At 41.6% G+C, this 23,620-nt stretch overlaps 2 protein-coding genes across 2 annotated transcripts; one reads left to right on the top strand and one right to left on the bottom strand.

The window, feature by feature from the left end:
- Nucleotides 1-377: 377 nt before the first annotated feature.
- Nucleotides 378-14,095, top strand: elovl5 (ELOVL fatty acid elongase 5). The gene is made up of 8 exons (XM_080507030.1): nucleotides 378-466; nucleotides 4,765-4,829; nucleotides 4,987-5,174; nucleotides 7,936-8,013; nucleotides 8,536-8,707; nucleotides 9,560-9,684; nucleotides 10,235-10,369; nucleotides 10,970-14,095. Exons 2-8 carry the CDS (start codon nucleotides 4,772-4,774, stop codon nucleotides 11,090-11,092), a joined length of 879 nt encoding a protein of 292 aa, XP_080363156.1. The 5' UTR covers nucleotides 378-466; nucleotides 4,765-4,771; the 3' UTR covers nucleotides 11,093-14,095.
- Nucleotides 14,096-15,729: 1,634 nt separating this feature from the next.
- fbxo9 (F-box protein 9) lies at nucleotides 15,730-21,187 on the bottom strand. Its single transcript, XM_080508178.1, has 13 exons — nucleotides 21,036-21,187; nucleotides 20,072-20,143; nucleotides 19,085-19,207; nucleotides 18,924-18,981; nucleotides 18,698-18,797; nucleotides 18,273-18,403; nucleotides 18,073-18,187; nucleotides 17,809-17,927; nucleotides 17,326-17,416; nucleotides 17,155-17,250; nucleotides 16,964-17,057; nucleotides 16,334-16,488; nucleotides 15,730-16,213 (listed from the first exon to the last, which is right to left on the bottom strand). Exons 1-13 carry the CDS (start codon nucleotides 21,036-21,038, stop codon nucleotides 16,105-16,107), a joined length of 1,266 nt encoding a protein of 421 aa, XP_080364304.1. The 5' UTR covers nucleotides 21,039-21,187; the 3' UTR covers nucleotides 15,730-16,104.
- Nucleotides 21,188-23,620: the final 2,433 nt, after the last annotated feature.

Genomic DNA, 23,620 nt, shown 5'->3' with positions numbered 1-23,620 from the left:
TAAAATATTTAACTTGTTTTTTGTGCTTGTCGCTGCAACTTCCAGGTTTCATTTGAGTTAAAAGTGTCACCCCGGAAAAAGTCAAATAAAAAGAAAGAAAGAACAGATGTAGAAGGTTTTATGAATGACAGGTCAGAAAAATGCTGGGCGTCATCTCTGTGGCTGCCGTTGCAACACACCGGGTCACCCCATGGCTCTCACCCTCCTGCAGGGCAATGGGCCAGCCTGCATGTTCCTCCCACTATTTTCCACTGAGCCACAAGGCTGCACATTGTGCTCACACACACACACACACACACACACACACACACACACTTACACACCCACACACACGCACACAAACACACACGCGCGCACAGCAGCCAGCCGGCCAAGGTTACACAGTCAGCGGCTCTCAGCTGCATCTGCTCAGCCAGACTCACCGTCCCTCCTCGGTCCGACCACCGCACGGCAGCAGGGCTTTATGGTAAGCGTCATTCCTGTTGCTGGACTGGAATTGGACTCGATGTGGACTGGAATTGGACTAGATGTGGACTGGACGTGGGAAAGAGTTTGGTCGTTACCGGGAGCAGTGACCTCCACTATCACCGTATTCCCGGTTGATCGGCAGGATGGGAAAAAGTCTACGGCTTATTTATGTTAATTAAATCCCGCATGAATAGAAGGGATCAATTAGATTGTGCTGCTTAACGCAGCTCTCATACTTTCTTTTTGTTTGTTTGTTTTTTCTTTAGGTGTGGAGGTTAGATTACATTGATGTGATCGTGCATTGTTGCTGCTGCAAATACAAATACGGGAACCCGATTTTGGGAGGAAATCCTGCGTTATTCGTCATGCACTCGCAGCTTTGCACGTAGTTCTGTGAAGAAGGAGGCAGCAGCAGACTGCTGCAGCATGTTTATGCGCTCGGCAAGTTAACACTGGGACCAACTTGTGTGTGTGTGTGTGTGTGTGTGTGTGTGTGTGTGTGTGTGTGTGTGTGTGTGTGTGTGTGTGTGTGTGTGTGTGTGTGTGTGTGTGTGTGTGTGTGTGTGTGTGTGTGAGAGAGAGAGAGAGAGAGAGAGAGAGAGAGAGAGAGAGAGAGAGAGAGAGAGAGAGAGAGAGAGAGAGAGAGAGAGAGAGAGAGAGAGAGAGAGAGAGAGAGAGAGAGAGACAGAGACAGAGACAGAGAGAAAGAGAGCTGAGGAAAAGTTTTGGATGCATGTGCTTGTAGAGGAGCAGACCGTGTGTTTGCGTGTCTCTAGGAAACTTCTGGAAAGTGTGTCCTCACTTTCCATAATCATCTGGGTCCAGTGAAGTAATGTTGTACAGCTTAGATAAGATGCAGTAAATCAGGGGTCAGCAACACTGTCAATGTGGAGTGACGGCATGAAGTCCTCCTGTCTGTGTGTGTGTCCTGATAAAAACAACACGGAGTGTTGGATGAGGCTGCAACGACTCAATAGTTTCTCATCATTTACATTTTGGTTATTTGTTTGTTCAGTAGAAATATGATGGAAATATGCATGAATTACATCTCAGAGCACTGCATTCAGTAGCTTGCTCAAAACTTTGGTCTGAAACTAAATATCAAGAAAGACTTATTTTGCATTTAAACACCCACTTGAACACTTTAAGGACTTGACTGAACAGTCACACATTCAGACTAGGGATACAATATAATATCCTGTCATGGGAGTTTAAGGGGAACTCCGGACTGTTTGTTGAATGAAGGAGAAAACAAATGCACTGAAATGAAAGTGATTGAAAAACTGGTTCTGGTAGTGATGACTGATACTCAAAGATCGGCTTTAATGTGCCAATGGTTGCGCTGTGGTATGCCAACTGTGGCAGGATTGCCTGAGGTTGTTTGTCCCTGCAGTCATCCTGCCACATTTTGAGAAGCCTTGGCTTAACCCTTTATCAAACACTTATTTCAATCATTTGAACCTTCTGTTGTTATGCTTTTTCTTTCCTTTTTACTGTTTTAAAGCTTAAACAACTGTACACGCCATTTATATACAACAACACTCCCTTAAATCACCTGGATATCTCAAATAGACACATAACCTGGCTTACAAAACCTCTGGCGTGAGACCAACTTACAACATGGCATGATATATATCGTCACGTTGCCTGAACCTGACTGTTACAGCAAGATGGACTGAATAAATCACTATCAGCTGTGGTGATGAAGTCACAGGGCATTGTAGACCAAAGTCCAGATGATGCATCAGTCTGGGGGAAACATCCTGCTCTTTCTTTAATTGTTCAATTTTGCACGATAGCAGCATGCGACCAAAGCAAAAGCTCACCGCCTGGCCGCTCTCATGTTGTGGCTCAGCGTGCTCCGGTTAAAGCTTTGCAGATTATCATGTTTTGGTGCGGCCTAATGCATCTCTGATAATCAGAGCAAGGATATTAGTGAAGCAGGGTTGATCAGAATAAGCCATATTTAGTTCCTGCAGATAAGTGATTATTATGGGTAAATGCGCATGCTTTTTCTGGCAGTTCAATGTGTAGCGTGTCACATGTTCCTGCCTTTATTAAATGGGAGTCCTTTACATGACGTTGAAATATTGAAAGCAAAGTCACTGGTTTGCTACCTCAGCTTTGTAATCGTATTTCAGGATCCTGTGACCGCAAGAGCTGTAAGTCTATTGAATAGTGAAGCTCAGGTAAACTTGATAGATTTTCTCATATTTCTATTCAGTTCAAGGTGATGCTGTTAATGCCGCTTAAACACGACTTGAAGTATACTCTTTTTAAAGTCAAGTTCAGCCTCACATATCATGTGTGTTTAGTTTTGTTTAGGAATGCAAATAAGTCTATATCCTCAGCTCAAACAACTCAATTATCCTGTAACTACAAGCACACACAGAGGACGTGTTTGATCTCCTGAGGTGTTACCAGCCACTCACGCAGGTGTAGAGGCAGTCCAGGGGTGTGGCAGTCTCTGACGTCGCTGACACACGAGGAATGCACACACCTTTCAATTTCTATGGCAGTAAGAAGGCTTTTGCATTCACAATTTCTGAAATAACTTGCCAGACTCATGCAAACAATATAAAGGCCTGCACAAATGTGCAAACACATCCAGAGTGATGATGAATGTGAAAAGTGTGCGTCCACAAGAGTGTGGGGGGGAAAAATGACTTGCAGGCATTTGTGTAGGGTTCTAATCTCTTAGTAAATCATCATTAGATCTTAAAATAAAAAGTTTTAATTTTCACTTCAGTAGCTGGTGGCCTTAAATGGAGAGAAGACGTGGGAAAGCCCCTGCTTGATTCACTGTCAAACCAGAGGTGGGAGAGGAGGGGCGCAGGCTTTCAAGGGAGAGAAAAGAAGCTGGGATCCAACTTAAGGCTTTTTTCTTCATTGCAGTTCTCTTGAACACGGCGAGCTATTCAAATGCTGCTTAAGCCACTTGGATGAGCCTCTTCCAAGACACGTGACTGAGTCCAACTGACCTGAATCGATTTCTTTGAGATGCTTCCTAAAGAGACGAATTAGAATATGCATAGACAACAAGTACATAAAAAAAAAAAATGTCCCAAAACATTTGTTTGTCTTTTTCCATTAAAGGGTTGCCACGTCTTCATCCAGTACCCTCAAATGTAAAAACACAAGCCAACGCATCAGTCACTATACTTTGGTATCGTTGTATAAACATGCTGGAGAACAGAGTCCGGTAATAATAACTTCTTCAACATATATGGAAAAAATGCTGAGTCTTTGAAAGCTGTCTGCTTCATATGGAAGGGCTGACCTCAATAGCAACAAGGGGACCTCAATTTATATTGTACGTGGCATATACTTTTAAGGAATAGATACAATCTCACCAGTGGGCCTCAAGAAGAAGCTATTTAAATGAGTGCAGGATGCACCAGCAGTGTGTTGTAGAACTGTGCTTCTTTTGGCGCAATACAAATAGAATAGTATTGAATTGTTGTTTGAAGCAGTGGCAAAGCGATCAGTGATCAACAGATGCTGGCCTGCCACAATAGGACAGCCTGTCGCAATATCAAAAATGCTGCCTGAGCCAGACAAGGCCTTGCGGTTATTATTTCTGGAGCACTTTAAGGCCAATTAATACACACTTCCGACAACCTGATTGCTTCAACAACCTGAGAGAATCAATACATGCCAGGACTAACTGAATAGAGTTGAGGGTGTACTGTTTAAACACCTGCAGAGAGGACAAGAGGGATGAAGAGTATTAATCAGTGCATGGGGTTTTGGAGCGAGCTACAAACTAGTGTACACAAACACAACGTGGCGGATGGAAGAGTTTGAGCTAAAGTAACAGGGATAGTTCAGCATGTATCTTGCGCACAATTTTAGGTTACACTTTGTTATAACAGTTTTCACTTTCTTCCACTTTATATTGACAATCCTTCCCAACCTTGATCCCCAGGGGACGTCCTGTCCCTGTTCTTCAGTCTGTTTCAATGGTGAGCGGCAACTTAAACGACAGGAAGAGAAAATAAAAGACTCAAACACAAGTGAAATTCTTTACGACACTGTTTCCCTTAAGAATACCAACAACTGGCCATTTTTATCTGCAGACTTGATTTCAAGGTTGAATCTGCGATCTCTAAAATATGTAGTAAAGTGGACCAGAAACACAGATTTTTATTGAACGTCACTGTTGACTTACCAAAATAATATGTGCATCACCCGTAATCCAAAAAGATGCATTCATTCAGATTTACTATTTACATTTCCAATATTATTCAAGGGTGAAATATGCACTGAATGTAATTATATTTCCTGATGTTTTAGGTGAGAAATGGAGAACTTCAATCAGAAACTGAACACTTTCATCGAGTCATGGATGGGCCCCAGAGGTAAGACGACATTAAAGGTAGTCTTGTTGTTCTTGCTAATACTGAGTAGAGCATTCCTGTTTGCGCAAAATATAAAGCTCAGTAAAGTCGTTTGTTTATCCCAAATGTCAATGTTTGCTGTTTATCACCTTCATGTCTGTAAAACTCCTTATTCCAGACTCTCGAGTGCGGGGGTTACTGCTGCTCGACAACTACCTCCCGACCTTTGCCCTCACAGTCGTGTACCTTCTGATTGTGTGGATGGGACCCAAGTACATGAAGCACAGACAGCCGTACTCCTGCAGAGGCCTCATGTTGCTCTACAATCTGGGCCTCACACTTTTGTCCTTCTTCATGTTCTATGAGGTGAGCAGAAGACTGAGACAATATCTTGAAGTAGGTTCAAGCAGCTACTGTAAAGTCACGGAGGTGACTGATCATGAACCATACAGAGAAAGATTGTCTTGTGAAGAACTAAAGGCCGGCACACACCACAGCATGATCGGGACGATTTTTGTCCCGATCTCGCCCTCTTGAGCATCGGGAGCACAGGCCCGTTTGTTGGATGTCTGCAAAAGAAGCAGCCGAGCATCATGAGTATATGATGGTATGAAAGATCACCAGGCTGAAAGCAACACTGCTGCTGCAGCCAAAGCCAGAAAGTTCTCAACAACCTGACTTCATGGGATTATACAATATGAATTCATTGGACAATGTACAGTCAGTACTCCGAGTTAAAACATCGGAGTACCGTGGTGATTTATCCCAGTACAGAAATCCCAGGGTTAATCCTGAAGCTGCTTCCATAAAAGAAAATCCCAAGTCATAACATGAGCCGGAAGCTGATTTGTGCCAACGTGTTTTTCTACATCTCCATGTCATGCTTTACACCAAAGTCCCGTTTGACTATGTGAGATTTGGGAAAATTGAACATGAAGAACAAAGACCCATATACTATATATAGTTTTATAAAAGTCTCTGGTGCAAAGCCTGATACTCTGCTGAAGGATCGGTTAGTGGTGAGCTCTGCAGTCACACCGCACACGATCCAATCAAAAGAGGAAGAACTTGTGAGATCTGTCTTTGTGATCATCAAGTGTTTGCTCTCTTCATCGCTGAAGATTTTAAAGATCCTGTAGTATGTGCCAGGCTTAAGTAAAAAAAAGTAACCTTCAGCGTTATCCACTGTCCTCTTAGAGTTGAGTGACAATGAAAGAAAGCTGTGGTTAATTAAATTTGATAAAAAAAACCACCGACTGTACATACACACTGTTGGGAATTGCTTGGAAATGGAAGGACGAACGACAATCACCGACAAAGTGTTCACACTTCTACAATATCTATGCAAACTAGCCGGTTTAGCTCCAAATATCAATCTTATCATATAACATTGACAAAAGCTTATTTGGAATTTAATCATATTACTCAATGGTTAAAAGGCTTTTGTTGTTTAATCTTGGGTATACTTTTCAAATGGTCCCGTTTTTAAAGTGATATCAGTGTTCTCATCTGAGTCTGCAAGTAAATAGTAAACTATTTCCTTCAACTCTTGACTCTGATTAGACACGAGACATGTGGCTGCCCTGACCCAGACGCCGCTATCTGGGAGAGAGTGAGCCACGCAGCCTGAACTAGACACGCTCAGTGATTCAGACGTCCAAATCCCTTGCATACCCCTGCCGATATCGGCACAGCCCTCGTTTGTTTGCTAGGAAACGGCTTTTTTCATAAAGAGCTGACGAAGGAGCTGGATTTAGTAGATGCATTGCTACAAACAAACCTGGAAAGGTCTTCATACTTGGAAAGTTTAAACAGCCTGAGCCGAAACTTGCTGATAGTTTATGAGGTTTTGTGTTCAGCGATGTCCCACAATGAGGGGGTTTTGCATATGTGTGAGTATCCCTTTCCTCCCCTTTTCATTCAGCTGGCAGAACAAGCCCCTTGTCTTTCTCTCTGCATTGCGTAAGGCCCCAGTGGGATTCATTAAACTCTGCACTCGGACAATGCCCCAGCCACGGGGTGAACTTTTGGCAGTCCAAAATCAATACCACCTGATGTGAATCAAAGTACAGGGCAGCTTTGCTCTTTGACAACTTTCCAGGAAGCACTGGCTAATCACTGAGATTAATTTTATGTGCCGACTGCAATAGTGGTGAATCAGACTGTGGGCTTTAAAAAGTTAATATTTGTGTGAACATGGGAAGAAAAAAAAACAAATTAATGCTTGAAGATAATGACTGTGTTCCGAGTTCATAAGTAATGGCTGTTTCTTGGCTCCAACATGCGCCACTGAAGCCTTTTACAGGAGCAGACAAAGACGGCAGATCTATATTGATCTGGTGAATCAGCAGTGAGCTACGACGTAAACGTACATTTGAAGATTTATTCCTTAAAAGAGACACTCAAAGGATTTTCTAACAAGATTTGTAAGAAAAATAAAAGCCATTCGAAAAACCCATAAAGACACTTTCATATTGTATTTCAGCGAATAATCTTAATTTAATCTAGTCAAAACGGTTGGACCGTGACAAGCAGATTTAATTGAGAAAAATGATTATGCTCTTGTTCAGTTTGTCCTCTTGGGACAGTATGCAGACTTGTCCCAGGTGACTGAGAGATCTGGGACTGTTATGTAATTTTGGCAGCTGACGTATGGTTTTTGTATAACCTTAAATTGTTCACTGCTTTTCAAACACACTGTTGAACCAATTCGAGAACATGAGAGGAGAGTAGATTAATTACCATGTTTTGTTTTTCAAATAAACGTGGAAGGAAAGAGAAAGTAGAATATCATTCCATCAAACAGCTCCCAGCACGTTCCCTGATAAGAACCATTGACCGGAGGACCTTTAAACATTACCTTTTATTTAGATTAAATCTTTAAAGCTACCGTCAGCGGCTAAAGATCGGTCATCGCGACCTGGAACCAGGAACGAGACATTAAACCTGCTTATCTCTCTTGCTGTCTGTGCATTTGTTTGGGCATGAATTTACTCTTTGTAGGAACGTGAAAGCCGCATTGAATCCATCTTATTATTTCACTTTTTTGTTTGTACTGTGCGCTGCGGAGTCTGTGTTTGTGGATAAAACGCACATTTGTCATTCGTCCTCATGGCTTTGTGTGCAGCTCGTCTCTGCGGTGTGGCCGAGCAACTACAGCTTCTACTGCCAGGACATCCGCGGTGAACCCGAGGTGGACAAGAAGGTCAGTGGGATCCGTATAGTGCAGCACTTGGAGGGGTCAGTCTTGGGTTTCGTTCCGTTTCGTTTCATTTTCATTGGACTCCATATTTAACACAGACTTAACTCAAAATAATCATTTGCATTTATTCCAGGAATAAACAACACCCTCTATATTGTAGAAATATTATATGTAATGTTAACAGCGAATGTATTTTTTTCAGAAGCTCCTGTTTTGATAACTTTGGGCAAATAAATCCACTTAATCTGTAGAGACGGGGAAACGGTTTAATCTGACTCGTCATAATAAATACCTACCTTCAGTGGAGGTGTACGGAGTTAAAGTGAAATGTGCCAAGCTCTGCAGTTCTGCTGGCATTAAATGCAAAGTTTTATCAGTGTATCAATGTGAAGGTGATCCCAGCCCTTTAATGATCCTCCCTGGACTTTGAAGATGACTGCTTATCACCTCCAAGTCCTGTCTGTTTTCACTTTGAGCCTGAAGTCTGATCCTGGTGTTGTCCGTCGTTCTGCCATTCGTCCTCAGGTCATAAACGCACTGTGGTGGTACTATTTCTCCAAGTTCATCGAGTTTATGGACACTTTTTTCTTCATCCTACGAAAGAACAATCACCAGATCACCTTTCTTCACATCTACCACCACGCCAGCATGCTGAATATCTGGTGGTTCGTCATGAACTACATACCCGCGGGCCATTGTGAGTGTTTCACGCGGCGTTGCTCTCCGTGCGTTTGGCCTCGCATTGAGCTGAATAATTCAAGTGCTCGAATGTTAAAGCCATTAGTCCTCAAAACAGCCTGTTTTCTTCGCCAAGCCTAAAAGGACACAAAGACAAATCTGGAGCTGCTCTGTTACAGGATGAAACAAAATGCTGCAAATTAGATGTACACCTGATATTGTGCAGATCTAGTTAAATCTGTTAACTACAAGATTTGTACCATAAACTTCCATTATAACCACATTTTATAAACCCGCCGCCTATGATTTGAACTGAAAAAGATTTCTCTTTGGCAAACTAAATGAAGTCACATCACAAAATTACTGAATTCCACTTAAAGCTTTTGAATAGTTTGTAAGGTCGTCAGCCAAACAGTTAATAGATAATAAGAGTCGTTATCTCATAACTACTAGAGTGATTTCACCATAAGATTTCAAATTTAGACAGACTGTCAGGGGTTTTCCTCTTTGATTTTCACTAAACTTCATCAAGAGAAATGGGAAAGTAAAAAAAAAAAAAGAATTCACTATAATTTCAAAGGCGGAGATTGTAAAAAAAAAAAAAAAAAAAGTGTTTATGATTCACAATCCTAACATCATTCTTTGTTTTGCACCTCAATCCTGTTTCTTGAGGAGTCAGCAGGTGATACTAAAGCAAAATGGTTTATTTTAAAGTTCTAGTACAGTGTATTTTTCACAGAGCACTTAGAGGTAACAATAAAAAAAAACTAATTTCAAACTACCAGCTGAAGCTCACCATCTCTCTCTCTCTCTCTCTCTCTCTCTCTCTCTCTCTCTCTCTCTCTCTCTCTCTCCCATTTCTTCTTCTCAGCGTACTTCGGTGCCTCCTTGAACTGCTTCATCCATGTGGTGATGTACTCTTACTACGGCCTGTCGTCCATTCCGGCCATTCGACCGTACCTTTGGTGGAAGAAGTACATCACACAGTTACAGCTGGTCGGTTCTCGCCTCTCAGTGTCGCACTCAAACACATTTTCTCACAATTCCATTTTTGAATTCCGTTCGTTCCCATTTTGATGTGGCAGTGCTTCTTTGGCTGCATGAATACAGCCTGTGGGGGCAGTTCAGGCAGAATATGTGTGGCGTTGTCCTTCCTGTGAGGACGGCACATAAAACACCCCGGATCTGTGGCTCATTTGCACTAAAACATTAAACGCAGTAAATGGAGCGAAATCTGATAGCGAGGCAATTTCAAAGTGGAAATGACAATAATTTATCCACTTGTCCATGATTAGAGCAGGAATAAGCTGTGTTTTTGTGTTTTCTCTGAACGATATCTATTTGAACTTATTCCTGCGTAATATCAAAGAATGCCACAGTAAATTTGATACAGCATCAAAGTGGCGGGCGGTCTCACTTCCCAGTGGTAACATAGCTGGTTTGAATCTAGACGTTTCTGTGCAGAGTTTGCATGTTCTTCCTACTTTGGTGTCCTCTCAAGGCCCAATTAAATAAAGCGTGTGTGTGTGTTGTGTTTCCTCCACAGATCCAGTTCTTCCTCACAGTGTTTCACACCACGTGTGCAGTCATATGGCCCTGTGGCTTTCCCCTCCGGTGGCTCTATTTCCAAATAAGTTACATGTTAACGCTCATCATCCTCTTCTCCAACTTTTACTTTCAGGTTAGTTCGTCTCTTTGTTTTCTCCAAATTCTGTTTTTTTTTGTTTTTTCAACAAACACTGCCTTTGTAACCCGATGTCCATCAGAACCCATCAGTTTGATACGCACGCACACACGCACGCACACACACACACAAATGGTGGTTCTCAGATGGAATTTTGAGCCTATGAACCATGTTTGTACTAAAGTAGGCACAGATTTGATATACTGGATCTTTCCATTAACGTACACCAACATTCACACTGTTTTTTTCAAATTCCTTCAAGTGTATGTATGTTGGGGTTTTTTCTTTCAAAATGACATTTCCACCAGTAGAAAATCAATTCAGAGTTGTGTGGAGGACAAATTGTGAGACAAACACATTATTGCACAGGCTCTGCAACATTTACCACCAAAAGAGCCATTTTTTGTTCTCACTAAATAAAACATGTTAATTTTAACCATCAAAAATTGATACATTTGTATATATAGTCATGATATCGACACAAATACCTGAAGTTTAAGTCCTAAACACTGTACTTCAAAATTTCAAAATGAAATATCTTCACACACAAGCTTGTGACATCACATGTTGTTTCTGCCTGTCTTTGTCTCACATAAGACTTACAAGAAAGCCAGAGGCTCATTAAAGAAAGATCCCCAGAACGGCTCCCTGCTGTCGACGAATGGACATTCCAACGGGACGCCATCGACTGACACACCCAGGAAGCTGAGGGTGGATTGACCCACGAGAATCACTGATTCGTCAATGTAGAGCTTTAGCTGATGCTGCTAGGAGGTAAATGTATCTTACGATCAAGAGTAGTCCAGCACTTACTTCAGATTTAAAAAAAAAAAGAAAAGAAAAGAAAAGCCATAGCCTGATATGTTGAAAGACTCTCCATGATTTTGCACATTGTAGTACTTGTAGCATTAAACTAACATAATTACAAAACTATTGTATTATGACCGACATGTACAGTATTGCCTTTCCCACCTTGTAGAGGTGATTCACCCCAAAGCAAAAAGCTTGCTTGTTGCTACCAACACACACACAGACACACACACACACACACACACACACACACACACACACACACACACACACACACACACACACACACACACACACACACACACACACACACACACACACACACACACACACACACACACACACACAAAGTCCAAAGATGAAGGTTTCAGTCGACATGTTGGCGGCTCAAGGTTTTTATCAACGTCAGCCTCATAACAATTAAAAATGAGTCACTCATGTGTAACTAGCATCGTATGTTTTTATCTCTTCTCTACTTATGCAGTTGCATAATTGCTCTTTTTTTTCTTTTCTCGTTCTGATGCCCTCATGTGATGCAGCAGCTGGAATCGCATCGTGCAGATCTATTAGGCCTCTAACCAAAGTATAACCAAAGCATAATGTGCAACGAAACGCTAGGATTTGCACTTGCGTGCAGGGAAAAGCTGAATTAACTCAAGTCGTGCTCAGAAACCGCATTACGAAGCTGGTTTCCTTTTGTGTTGACTTTCTTAGCTTCTTACACATGTGTATCAGACATTGCTACACATGTCTATCAGGTCAATTTAGATTTAATACAAAACCTTTAATACACAAATGACCTTGGGAATCACAGCTCAGTTAGGATCACTTCACTTAAAAAGATTAAATCCGTCACTGTTTTTGTTTTGTCGTTTCTTCATAAATAGTGTGCCTTCTTCTCAACTCGCCGATTTGGTTTCTAATTGAAATACGAGATTAATCCCAGAGGGAAATGTAGCATTCTTTACTTTATTAAGTAGCCGAGTCGTCAGTCCATGTCGCATTAATGTCATGTTAGAATCCTTTGCCTCAATCTTTTCTTTTCTTATAATGATAATAATAATTGCTTGGATTTATGTAGCACTTTTTGTTTTTCGAGGTGACTCAAAGCACATCCACAAACCATTATTCATCGACACCAGTCACACCGGTGGTGGGAAGCTACGTTGCAGCCACAGCTGACCTGTGGCATGCCGACAGAGGCGTGGCTGCCATTTCACACCCAAGACCACCACCAACATTCATACCCATTCATATGAGGCAATGTGGGGAAAGTGCCTTGCTCAAGGACACAACAACAATGGCTTGGGTAGAGTGGGACTCAAACCGCCAACCCTTCGGTTAGTGGAAGACCCACCGATCCACGGTCTTTCTTATCAATCATCCTGAATTATCACTTCGAACTGATAAAACGTGCTGAAATACAACACAATGCTGGTCAGCATGGAGAGCCGAGACACGAGGTGCGAAACAGTGAACAAAACGTTGAAAGCTCACTTCAGATTTGTATTCTCATATATTTTTGCAGAGGCGAGCCGTTTCTGACATGTTCCTGTCTTGACGCTGACCTTTGACTCGGTCGTCTTCAAAAGAGCGAAATGACTCATTTGTGTTTTGAGTAATTCAGTTGGTTTTTTTTCGTTTTTTTTCTCTCCATGTTGATTATATTCATGTTTTTGTCATCCGATTTCTGCGAGGAGCCTATCCAGGAAGCACTGTCACAAAGGATGTTAAGTTAGTATTACAAACCCTGAAATTCTGGCTCCATCCCCCCACTAAGCTGCGCTGCTCCACAGAGCTCATTGAATTTAATGAGACATGTCATTACCATTGTACAGATGACCTACATTTACTGTCAATGCAGCAGAAATCGTTGGGAAATGGAAAAAAAAAAAAAAAAAATCAAATCAAGAGATTTCAGAAAGTGTCCCAATGGACGAATTCAGATCTTTTCCCAACAACTAGAGGACTAGATTGTTTGCCCTGTTTCTCGGTTCTCTGAGATGTGAAGTCTCTGAAAGCAAATGACAGAGGGGGGAAAAAAATGCACAAAAAGACCATTCGTTCCATTTACTTTGTTACAAAGCCTTCACCTTGTGAAATAATTACTTCCAAGTTTTTTTTTTTTTTTCTTTTGCGAAATTGAGTGTAGTGTGTCCACACAACCAAAATCAATCTCTGAAATTTGTAAAACTATCATTAAGTAGTTTATCAGTTTTACCAAACATACCAATTCTGTGAGGTCTGGCTTTACATTCCAATTAACTGCAATGTTTAGAAATGAAAAGCCTTTAACAATGTGTTTACAGCAGGACTCTGAACAAAGCGTCCGCAGGGAGCTTCAGCTGTCTGCTCCTAATTGGTGTAATTGGGGCGTCAATGATCTTTGCACAAGAGGGACCCAGTGAGTGTCCTCCGTAACCATCTGACCATCTGTAACTTTTACTGGGACATTGATGCATCTAATAATGCAGAGCCACCCCCTCAACTTTTAGATCCGCAGCTGCCACATCTCAGAAAACAAAGACGATGCAAACTTGCAATTGTTTGGTGTGATATGATGTTTATTGGAAAAACTTAATGGAGATCATGTGCTGTCTCGGTGGATTTCATTTTGAATTGTCATCATAAGAAAAAAAATTGATATATTGATCTGATCCATAAATATTTGTTGTTGTGAAATCTGTGCAAGTGTATTACTCTTTGTCATTTTCATCTTTATTTTTGTTGCAGCTGCTCTGTGTAGAAGTAAACTGGTATCACTGGATGTAATAGGTTGGACTTTATTTTAAGAGCAATGTAAATAAATGCATTACTCCACATGTGGTGAAAAGCCATGGAAATGTTCAGGTATGTAATGAGCTATAAATTTTCGAAACTGAATAGATATTTTCAGAATTCTGGGTAAATCTAAGCAACGGTGACTTGTGCTTTACTCGCTGTAACACAATTAAAAAGCTAAGATTGTAAAAGGTGTCATTTTCTGTTTTTTTTTTTTTTTACCCCTTTCAAAAAATTATGCGACACAAAATGCTGCCTGTCATTTCAGAAAGTGTTTACAAGTGAGAGGAGACGAGCTTTTGCCGAGTCACTGTCACAAATTCAGTTTCCATAAATTTAATTTGGCTTATTGTTTAGGAAGACCCGGATTAGCGACATACAAACGTCACTATAAACATGTTATCTGGCTCCTTTATGGATATTTGTTTCTCTCCTCAGACTGAAATCGGAGAGAAACGTGATTATCTGCAGACGGGTCGGGGTCGGACTTTTTTCACTCTTCTCTGGCACATGTGAAGCTCTCGAACCAGAAAGCACATTTGACACCAGCCTCCAACTCTCTGTGCTTCTGACATGGAGGTGCCAAACCTCAGGGGCCGCGTAAAACCACTTTGTTTTCAATTGGGTCAGACCAGTTAAAATAACACGAATACGCCTTTATTTCCTTTCCATTCTTATAAAACTTTTAATTCAAATTGCAACCCAGGAGGGCAAACCACTACACCACTTTGGCCGTCAGCCAATAACCTGATTTAACTTTTTAAAAAGAGCAATCGACGGCCTCCGGTTGCCGTAGGTACCCAGTTCTCCTTCGTCATACCGGACATTGGACGCCTGTCAGACTCCAAACCTTGTGACATTTCTGGCATTCTGGCTCTCGCGAGCGTCTTAATATAATCACGTTGAGTAACTATGGCTTTTCCAGAAAACTGTTATTCTCCTTTAACTCTGGGGTCATCAGCTGGCCGCCTTTACTCCTTCAGATCTTCATCTTCATCATCCTCACAGCTTGTATGTAGAAGACAGCGGGTCTTTGAGCTTTGGCGGCATGACAACGCTCCACTCACTGATACTAAGGAGAGGGGGGGGGGAGGGTTTCTTTCTGAAAAACAACGGCTATGTATTCACTTTCAGTTTTGTCTTGAGTGAGAAATGATTAGTCAGACCTCTGGAAAGAAATAGTTTGGTTTCTATTTGAAGATCCAACGTATTTGCTTTTTTCTTACTTGCTCCAAATGTGAGACCTGATTGTCGTTTATAAAGTTTACCCTCCAGATGATGTGCAAGTAATTGATTAATCTTGTTTTCTATTGTTCTGCTGGGTCCCCAGTAGGAACTCGCATACGAACCCAAGCAATAAGTGTTTGGAAACACACCTGAGGATTTGTGTGCCGTTGCCACACAGGACTTTCAAACGGACTGTAGTTTCTTTCAGAAACCAGCAAACAGTGGGAATCGACAAGCCACGTATTATTTGAGCCTAATCCAATACAACTTTCAAATTCATTTGTTTTTTTTCCCCCCCTTCTCTGCAAATCCTGTTTGATCTGTCTGTGCTCGGTTCCCAGAAAATGTAATACGTGGATTATATCCGTGTGCCCTCGGAAAGACAAATGGTGCCGCGGTCTGAAATCACATCTGCAGTGTCTCTTCAATGAGACGACGTGAGAGAAAAGGCAATAGCAATGACTTCACTGCGACTTCTCATTTTTTTCCTCCAGCCATGAGTCAACGAAAAAAATCTATTAGAAAGTCAAGCTGGCTGCTTCGTTCATCACTGTTTATTGGAGGAAGAAAGTGCACCATGAGAATAAAAACAGTATGAACATTCACTGCTTGGAACAGGTCAGAAATGGTGCTAATTATTTTAGCTTCCAGGAAATTACCATATTTCTGAAATCAGAAAATAAGTAGTATTCTACGAGGTGGACCTGACACATGGCAAGCGTGTGCGTGTGTGTGTGTGTGTGTGTGTGCGTGCGTGTGTGTGTGTGTGTGGGTGTGTGTGTATATAGGTAACAGGGAAGTTCCAATAGCGACACCACGATCCAGCTGCAGCACAAATTTAACAGGACGAAGTGCATTATGTGTTTTGTTTGAATGGCGGTCTCTGTGGGATTGCGTGCAGGTTTCTGCAAAGCCTAAAGAGGCTGCTCAGAGAAAGCAGTGTAACTCTTCACACGTGCGAAGAAGAAGGGTGTGTACATCCTGTCCAGGTCGAACGCGGTGACCACGGTTTCCCCCGTCAGCCTGGAAACACAATCCAGGTTTTTTTTTTTTTTAAATACAAAATTGCAGACAACGTCATGATAACGATCACAAGTCTACTGGAGAAGAAAACGGAAAGGATTCATCCTTGTGTTTACTCACTTGTAAGTGATGTGGCAGGAGTGGTGGATCCACACCAGCTTACTGAAACTCTGGCGCCCCCCAGAGGACAGATGCAGCCCCACGTGGAAGCTGTGCTCAGTCTCCTGGGCAGTGGTTCTCCTGTAGAACCGGTTCTTTTGAAACTCGGCTGTTTTCTGTGGACAAACAACAAACGTCTGAAACGATCCAGGAAATGACTGACTGCCTGCAACATTCATGTAAAACAGGAATTTTATTCAAGTTACAACATTACTTTAATTCATTGATTAAAAAGTTTCATTTTTTTTTAATTGACATGAACATAACATAAGATTCATTAAGTCCAAATTATAACTGCTTCTGTTATATTACAACATAAATAGAAATGCAGTAATTATTGTTTCATCAGTAATTACATGCATTTAATGTATTCATATATTCTCTGAAGATAAAAGTAAATATAGAATAAATGGGTTTTTAAAATGTCTTTTATACCCTTGTAAAAAATTAAAAGCTCGACTCATGATCTGGTAGCATTGTTTAAGATACAGCACAACTGCTGTAAAAAAAATAAATAAAATAAATCCAATCTACTGTTTTCCTATTCCGTTGTGACCAACTTTTCCCCAAATGGCCCGAACTTTCACATACCTCCTCCCTTTTCTTGCTGACAACAGCAAAAACTTTGGTTTGATTGTCTGTCTCCTGTGACAGGCGGAAATGACCCAAAAGAACTGCATCCATCCTGTGAAAACACCACAAGCTTTAACAATGAAGTTATTTTTTTTTTTCATGCTGTATTGTTTGTTCTGGGTTGATTTTGTATAAAACAGGAGGAGGACCTGGTGTTCTTGGTGCGCAGGCGGGGCACGACGCTCAGCGGGTCCTCGGGGGTGGTCAGCATGATGACGTGGCCATCGGGGAAGAAGCGGAGGTACCTGCGAGAGTGACCGCAGTGTTAACACATCTTCAAAATGTGTCAATCAATCAAAAAAAAAAAGAAAAGCACTTACCGATAGTACTCCACATGATGCCAGGCTCTGTAAAAACCATCCAGTGACTCCTCGCCTTGGCGGATGTATGATGTCCTGCTGATATAAACACCTGTGACAATTAAATGTACCGAGTTCAACATTCAGCAGTTTGACCGCTCGCGTCAGCGACATAACGTCATTAAATATACGAGACAAACTGGATGGAAGGAAAGTAGATTCACACTTTATGTGGTGTAAAATTCATCTCCAAGGTTACATTATAAACTAATCAGCAATAATTCACTAGATGTTTGCTTTGCACACTTTGTGCTCTTCAACTTTCTCTTTTGAAGACTCACCAGAAAGGTATATTAAAGGAAGCTCCTAAGCTGAATTATTACTTCGGAGCAACAGTATCTCGGCTCCTTTCAATTCACTGCCATGTTCGTGATAGTACTGCAGATGCCAGTATGAGCCTCAACACAGGAAACAGAAGATGTAATTGACAGGAGATTGAACTACCATCAAAACGGACTCGTGGCCTTTGCAGAAACATCTCCCTCCAGGATTTGAAGGGTCCCAGTTTGGTGCAGTTCCTTCCCCACACTTTTAAACAGGCTAAACGCCAAATCTCCGGATCCCTGCAGAGACAGCGGAACAACAATGTGCATGAAAAGCTTGTTAAACCACATCCTTTACCATATAATCTTAAAGCTTAAGCTGATGTAAAGACAAAACCAACTTATAGTTCTTATTTAACTGCCCCACAAAACACACTGGGCTGACCTTGCACACATGTAAAACCCTCGGCAGACCAGCGAGAGTTGCTCCAGCGCCCGCATGTCCAAATCACTGGACACGACCCAGCGGAATATGTACATCAAGATCTCACGCGGCAAGGCTACAATCACACGCAAGAAGAAAATAATTACTTCCGCATTAATACAAACTCTAGGAACTTGTATCGCGACAATGAAAAGACTTACCCGAAATGTGAACCTGAGTCATCTCGATCTCAGGAGCGCAGATCTTTGGGAAAGTGCTCTCCAGTGTGAACTGCTGCTCAAAGTATGCGAGTAGATCCTCAATCTCCCTGTCGGTATCATTGTCCTTCAAGCTTCAAAGAGGAAACGTGTTAGAAGTGACCGTATCTCTCTGGTACAAACCCGACAACACCATGTTTCTCACCTCTTGCTTTGAAAACATGTGCGTGACTGGTTCAGTACGTATTTAAATGAAGGTCCCTTAGGCAAATATTTAGCCGGCAAGAAACCTTGCAAACCTTCTTACCTCCTGCCCCAGCATGAATATTTTGTTGTTGGTTTGTAGAACTACACTCAACCTCACTGATCTGCCTTTATCGACCTGTTGACGTGCGTTAAACCAGAAAGGGTTCAAGGAATCAGCTTACTAGTTTTCTCCACCTCGGTCTGCATCTGTAGGACGGCCGTAGTTGATCTTGAACTCGATGTCAGGAACAAGTTGCATCGCCATGCGATAGAATTTGATAGCTGCAAGAAAAACACAACAGATTATGAAACCACTAAGAACATTTAAAAAAAAATAAAACATTTGTGAGCAGTGCAATCATTGATTTTGGTTGCATGCACGCCTTCTGTGACATCTTCTGTACGTACCTTCATAGACAGCCCCACTCTGCTCTTCCTGAACAGCTCTCAGAAACAGCTCCGTGGCCTGAGGAGCGAAGAGAACCACATCAGTCGTGAAGCGGCCCTGCAAGTTTCAAAAACTACATTACACAGTATGGATGTGTGGACAACGTCTTTTCACCACTCACTTTCTCCTCCCGAGCATGTTCTTGAGTCCTCCTCTGACCTTTGGCCCGCAGCTGTCGGTCTCCCAGTCCGCAGCTCGGTTTGAGTTCAGACATCCACTGAGCTCTGAACGCGTTGAGCTCGTGCTGCAGTTCAACCAAAACACCCAGGACTGATGTGACCTTCATCGTCGCCAGACTAACTTGGAAGTTTTTATTGACAACTGTCGCAGCTTATACTGCACTTCTACTCATCTCCTACATGTACTTGCGGGGGTCACACCTGATACATGTATAATAAGGAATGACGGGATTATTCATGCTTGATGGAAAGAAGGTGCCTGTAATTCTATGGTCGCGACAGCAGATGTGTGTTTCAGCATTTGGCAATCAGAGATAAGAAAAGTGGGCCTGCAGCTTTTTTTTTTTTTTTTTTAAAGAGGCAATTCTCAAAAAAGAAGCTGTAACCACTGTTTTAAGGTCACACCGTCAAACATTTTCCCCATTTTGAGCCTCTCACTGGAGGACAGGCGAGTGTTTCATGGACACAATTTGCACTTTTCTGTGGCGCAATAAAAGCCTTCATCCAAGTCAGTTCATCAGAATAGACATAGAAAAAGGTTAGCTTCATGGGTTACGGACAGTCGGTAACGCAACACGACCGCAATGTTTATCTAAGCTTTTATTGATTTACAATGGGTGGTGTGAGAGTACATGCCTTGTTCATAGTTAACTGGAGCAACAGGGGGGGGGGGGGGGGATATGAACTAAATGAAACTGTTAAAAAAAAAAAAAAAAAAGGTACATGCTGAGCTAAGATAAGAGTACCTTGGCACCTTATCCCTATATCATTCTATTACTTCTTACTGTTTAGGTTTTAGACACCTTTTGGTAAATCTTCTGTAATGCTTGTGCCCCAAGTGTTGCCACCTGTCATTTGCAACAACATCTAATACGAGTAACACAGGCAGGAAGTCAGAAATGATCACTTTTTCATGGAAATTCTCTCACCTGAAGGTTTGGGTCATCTGAATTTTCATCTTCATCCTCAATCGTACCACCGATATCAGCATTTTCGTCAGCCTTTAAGACAGACAGTAAAGTATTTATTACCGTTTCATTAAGAAGGATCAACTGGAAAAAACGAAAAAGCAAAAATATGAAAACATGGTAAACTCTGTATCATTTAGTTTTCTTTGTTATGTTCTGTTTATTTGGACAAGCCATTCAGGTATGGACAGACCTGCATGCACAAACATAAATGGCGCTTGTGAAAGTTCCAAAATGTCTTATTGCGCAACATATAGCATTGATCATAGTTATCTATTTATGCTTTATGATTTGGTAGTACCGAACATTTATAAACATGTATGTACGACCCCAGATTAAACAGGACTAAAGTTTGATCTTTCGTGTCTAAATTAAAAAGCTGAGATTAAATACTGTTTCCTTGAGGTGTGAATCCAACACATTATATTCACCTTAATACTGACGTTCAGTGGACGAGATGAAGAATGAGACCTTTATTTATCTGGACTGTGTAATAAAGCTAGCTCACTAAACCAAAACAGACTTAAGTATTATGACTCCAATATGACTCGGTGTATAAAACGCACAGCAGAACATTACCCTTTTGCAAACGAAACTTAAAATACACTGTTAACGCGTCATAGAAACTTCGCTCTCACGTTACTAATATGCGCAGCGCAATGCTAACGGTACCCCAGGGCACATAAACAACACATATTACAAAGTCGAACTAAGAATATCGCACATTTACAGTCGCGTTTTGGGGTTTCGAGTGAGCCTCTTCGAGGTTTCGCGACTCGTTCCCGGCTGAAAAAAGAGACGACGTCGAAGCAAAGAAAGCGAGCCCAGGTGGGACGACAGGTGACGTTAGCGTTAGCATGGTTAGCACGTTAGCAGGCTGCCGCGGCTGGCAAAACGACAGTTAGGAAAACAACGAGTCACCCACCATGACAGCTCGTCCGCCAGGTGTGCCTCAAGTCTGCACGAGCGCGTCACTCCACCGCTTCACAGTTCACGGTCGGAGAAACGGACCACGCAGCCAACATATTTACGAGCTCGCAGGAATGCAGCCATCTCGCTGAGCCGCCTGGAGCCCCAGTGACACAGGCCGGCAGGAAGTGAGCTTGAAGTCGGGGACGGTCGCAGGAGGAGCGGCCCCCGGTGGGTCAGCGGCACTCAGCAGGGCTCATATCCGGGTGGAAAAACAAAAACGCGCACACAAGCTGTGTTTACACGCCGATGAAGATGTAGAAATACACAAAAAATATCTACAAGCCATACAAGTCCATATGCGTTAATGCGTCAAAATAATCACACACAATGTCTACACAAGAACAAGAGGGAGAAATTACATTTGCTTTGATATTGAATTGCATCTTTTCAGTCATTAAAAAAGGACATTACAAGGTCCAGATAGTGTCCACACACTGATACATATTCAAGAGCATTTAAAGTGTTCACACTTGGATTAAATAATGAGTAACAAACACCCAAATAAAAAAAACTCTTACAATCATTTCCAATCATGTTTAAAGTTTCAAGATTTGAGGCACATCATTGTTTTATTTTTATTTTTAGAATTATGTTGCTGGAGGTAAGTTACAAACAAAACGTTTCTTCAAGCTTGTCCTGCACCTCAGCTGTACGCACTGTCCTGGATCGGAGAAGGCCTGAGGGCCGAGAGGCATTCCTGAACACCGAAACTACTGTGTTTATCATTTGTTTTTGACGTGAATTATTTCAAAGTATTTGAGTCCAAAAACAGGTTAACAATGTCAAAGTGAAAAAACCCTCTCTCCTCCTCAGGCGGGTTGTATTTGAAGTCTCCCTCCACCCAGCAATCTCCACTGGGAAAACCAGACACTCTGCATCCACTATGAGCAAAATGATTGATGTGAGCCAGAGTGGTGGTTTGCAATCTTGGGAAGTCATGCAGTGCTGCAGGGTGTCATGTCCCAGCTTTTAGCACTCTTGATTGGGATAACTGGCTTTCTGCAGAGATATTTTAATGTGTATACATATTCTCACTTATTTGAAGATCAAATTTCAACAACAATGCATTTCACAGTGGTTTACATTAACAATATAAGCACACAAACACATTAAAAATTAATGTAACCACATTACCCTTTACCATAATGCGTTCATAACAATTAAGAACACAGAATTGTTCCGGTTGAAAACATTTCCTACAGAAAACTACTGATGACTATGGATTAGACAACAGGGTTGTTAATGTTTTTTTTACAATTGAAGATTGCAGGTTATTTGAAGTTATTTTTTTTTATTACTGTATAGGTCGTGATATATATATTTGCACCCTGGTTAGTTTTACAGTCCAACAGATTTTTTTATTTCATATAAACAATAGGGTGTCTGGGTTTTAGGTTGTTTTTAAAAAAATTGACTCTAGAAAATTAAACACCTAAAAAGTACATCTAAAAGTATATTTCAACAAGACACAATTATTAGAATCCTACATTTCTTAATGATTCAATAGGCTTGTGAGACATTCTATTCTCACTGTGAGCTAAAAATGTATTTGGCACTCTCCTGCTGTGAGCATTCAAACTTTTATTGGACATACAATCAGAATCCCCTCGCTACCTGAACCAGGGTTTGAATCCCTGTTGAGATTGGTGTCTGTTTGAACTTTAAACTTCCCCTTTGGAGTACTTTGGTCCATGTTGACTATGGTAAATCATATAACAATGACGTATTCTGCTCAAAATGTAGCAGATGCCATTTGGACCTTATTTGGCCTTGGTAGACCCTGATAATCTCCCATTTCTTTGGATCAAGTATAATATAGGAGAGAAGCATCCAAATTACTTACTTTTACAAAAATAAATGCTGCAATGTCATCCAGAAACATACATTGGCTCTCCTCTGACATGGGTGGGAACATATAGCCATCCAGAACTGCTAACCAGTTAATCAAGTCACCATTGAAAGGGGTTACAATACCTGCTTCACAACAGAAGACTGCAGAACTTGTTTCATGGGCCCACCTCCACCTGCAGGTATATAGTCGAGCCCATAAGGAGTGGAGGACAAAGAAGACTTCACTCTGCAAACACTGAACTCTGCTTAAGCTGCATTGAATTGGTGGTCATGGAAATGCTCACAGAGAACAAGGAGGAGGATGCAGCAGAATGCCCCGTGTGTTTGGGCATTTTCACTGGGACTGAAGTCTATCTGGACTGTGGACATTCATTTTGTTTGGATTGCCTCCTCAAAATGGAGACCCACGGCGGCAGTGTAGGAAACAAACAAGGCAAAGTTGTCTGCCCAATGTGCAGACAACTAACATTCACCAGGATACTGCAGAGAGAGGTCAACAGCTCACACATCAATGCAACTCCAAGTGAAAATGGACTGTTTACCATCAGCAACCAAGTGCAAACTGCACGTGTGCAGGATGTGCGTCCTAACATTGACAATGAAAATCATTGCTGCATGTCTGTTTTCAATTATTTCAAGGAAAATATTTTGTGGGTTTTATGCTTGTTTATGGTTGTGTATCTTGTG

The sequence above is a fragment of the Blennius ocellaris genome (genome assembly GCF_963422515.1).
Source record: "Blennius ocellaris genome assembly, chromosome: 13".
Classification (NCBI taxonomy): domain Eukaryota; kingdom Metazoa; phylum Chordata; class Actinopteri; order Blenniiformes; family Blenniidae; genus Blennius; species Blennius ocellaris.
Note: the sequence above shows the minus strand (reverse complement) of the source record. Positions and strands in the feature narration are given on the sequence as shown.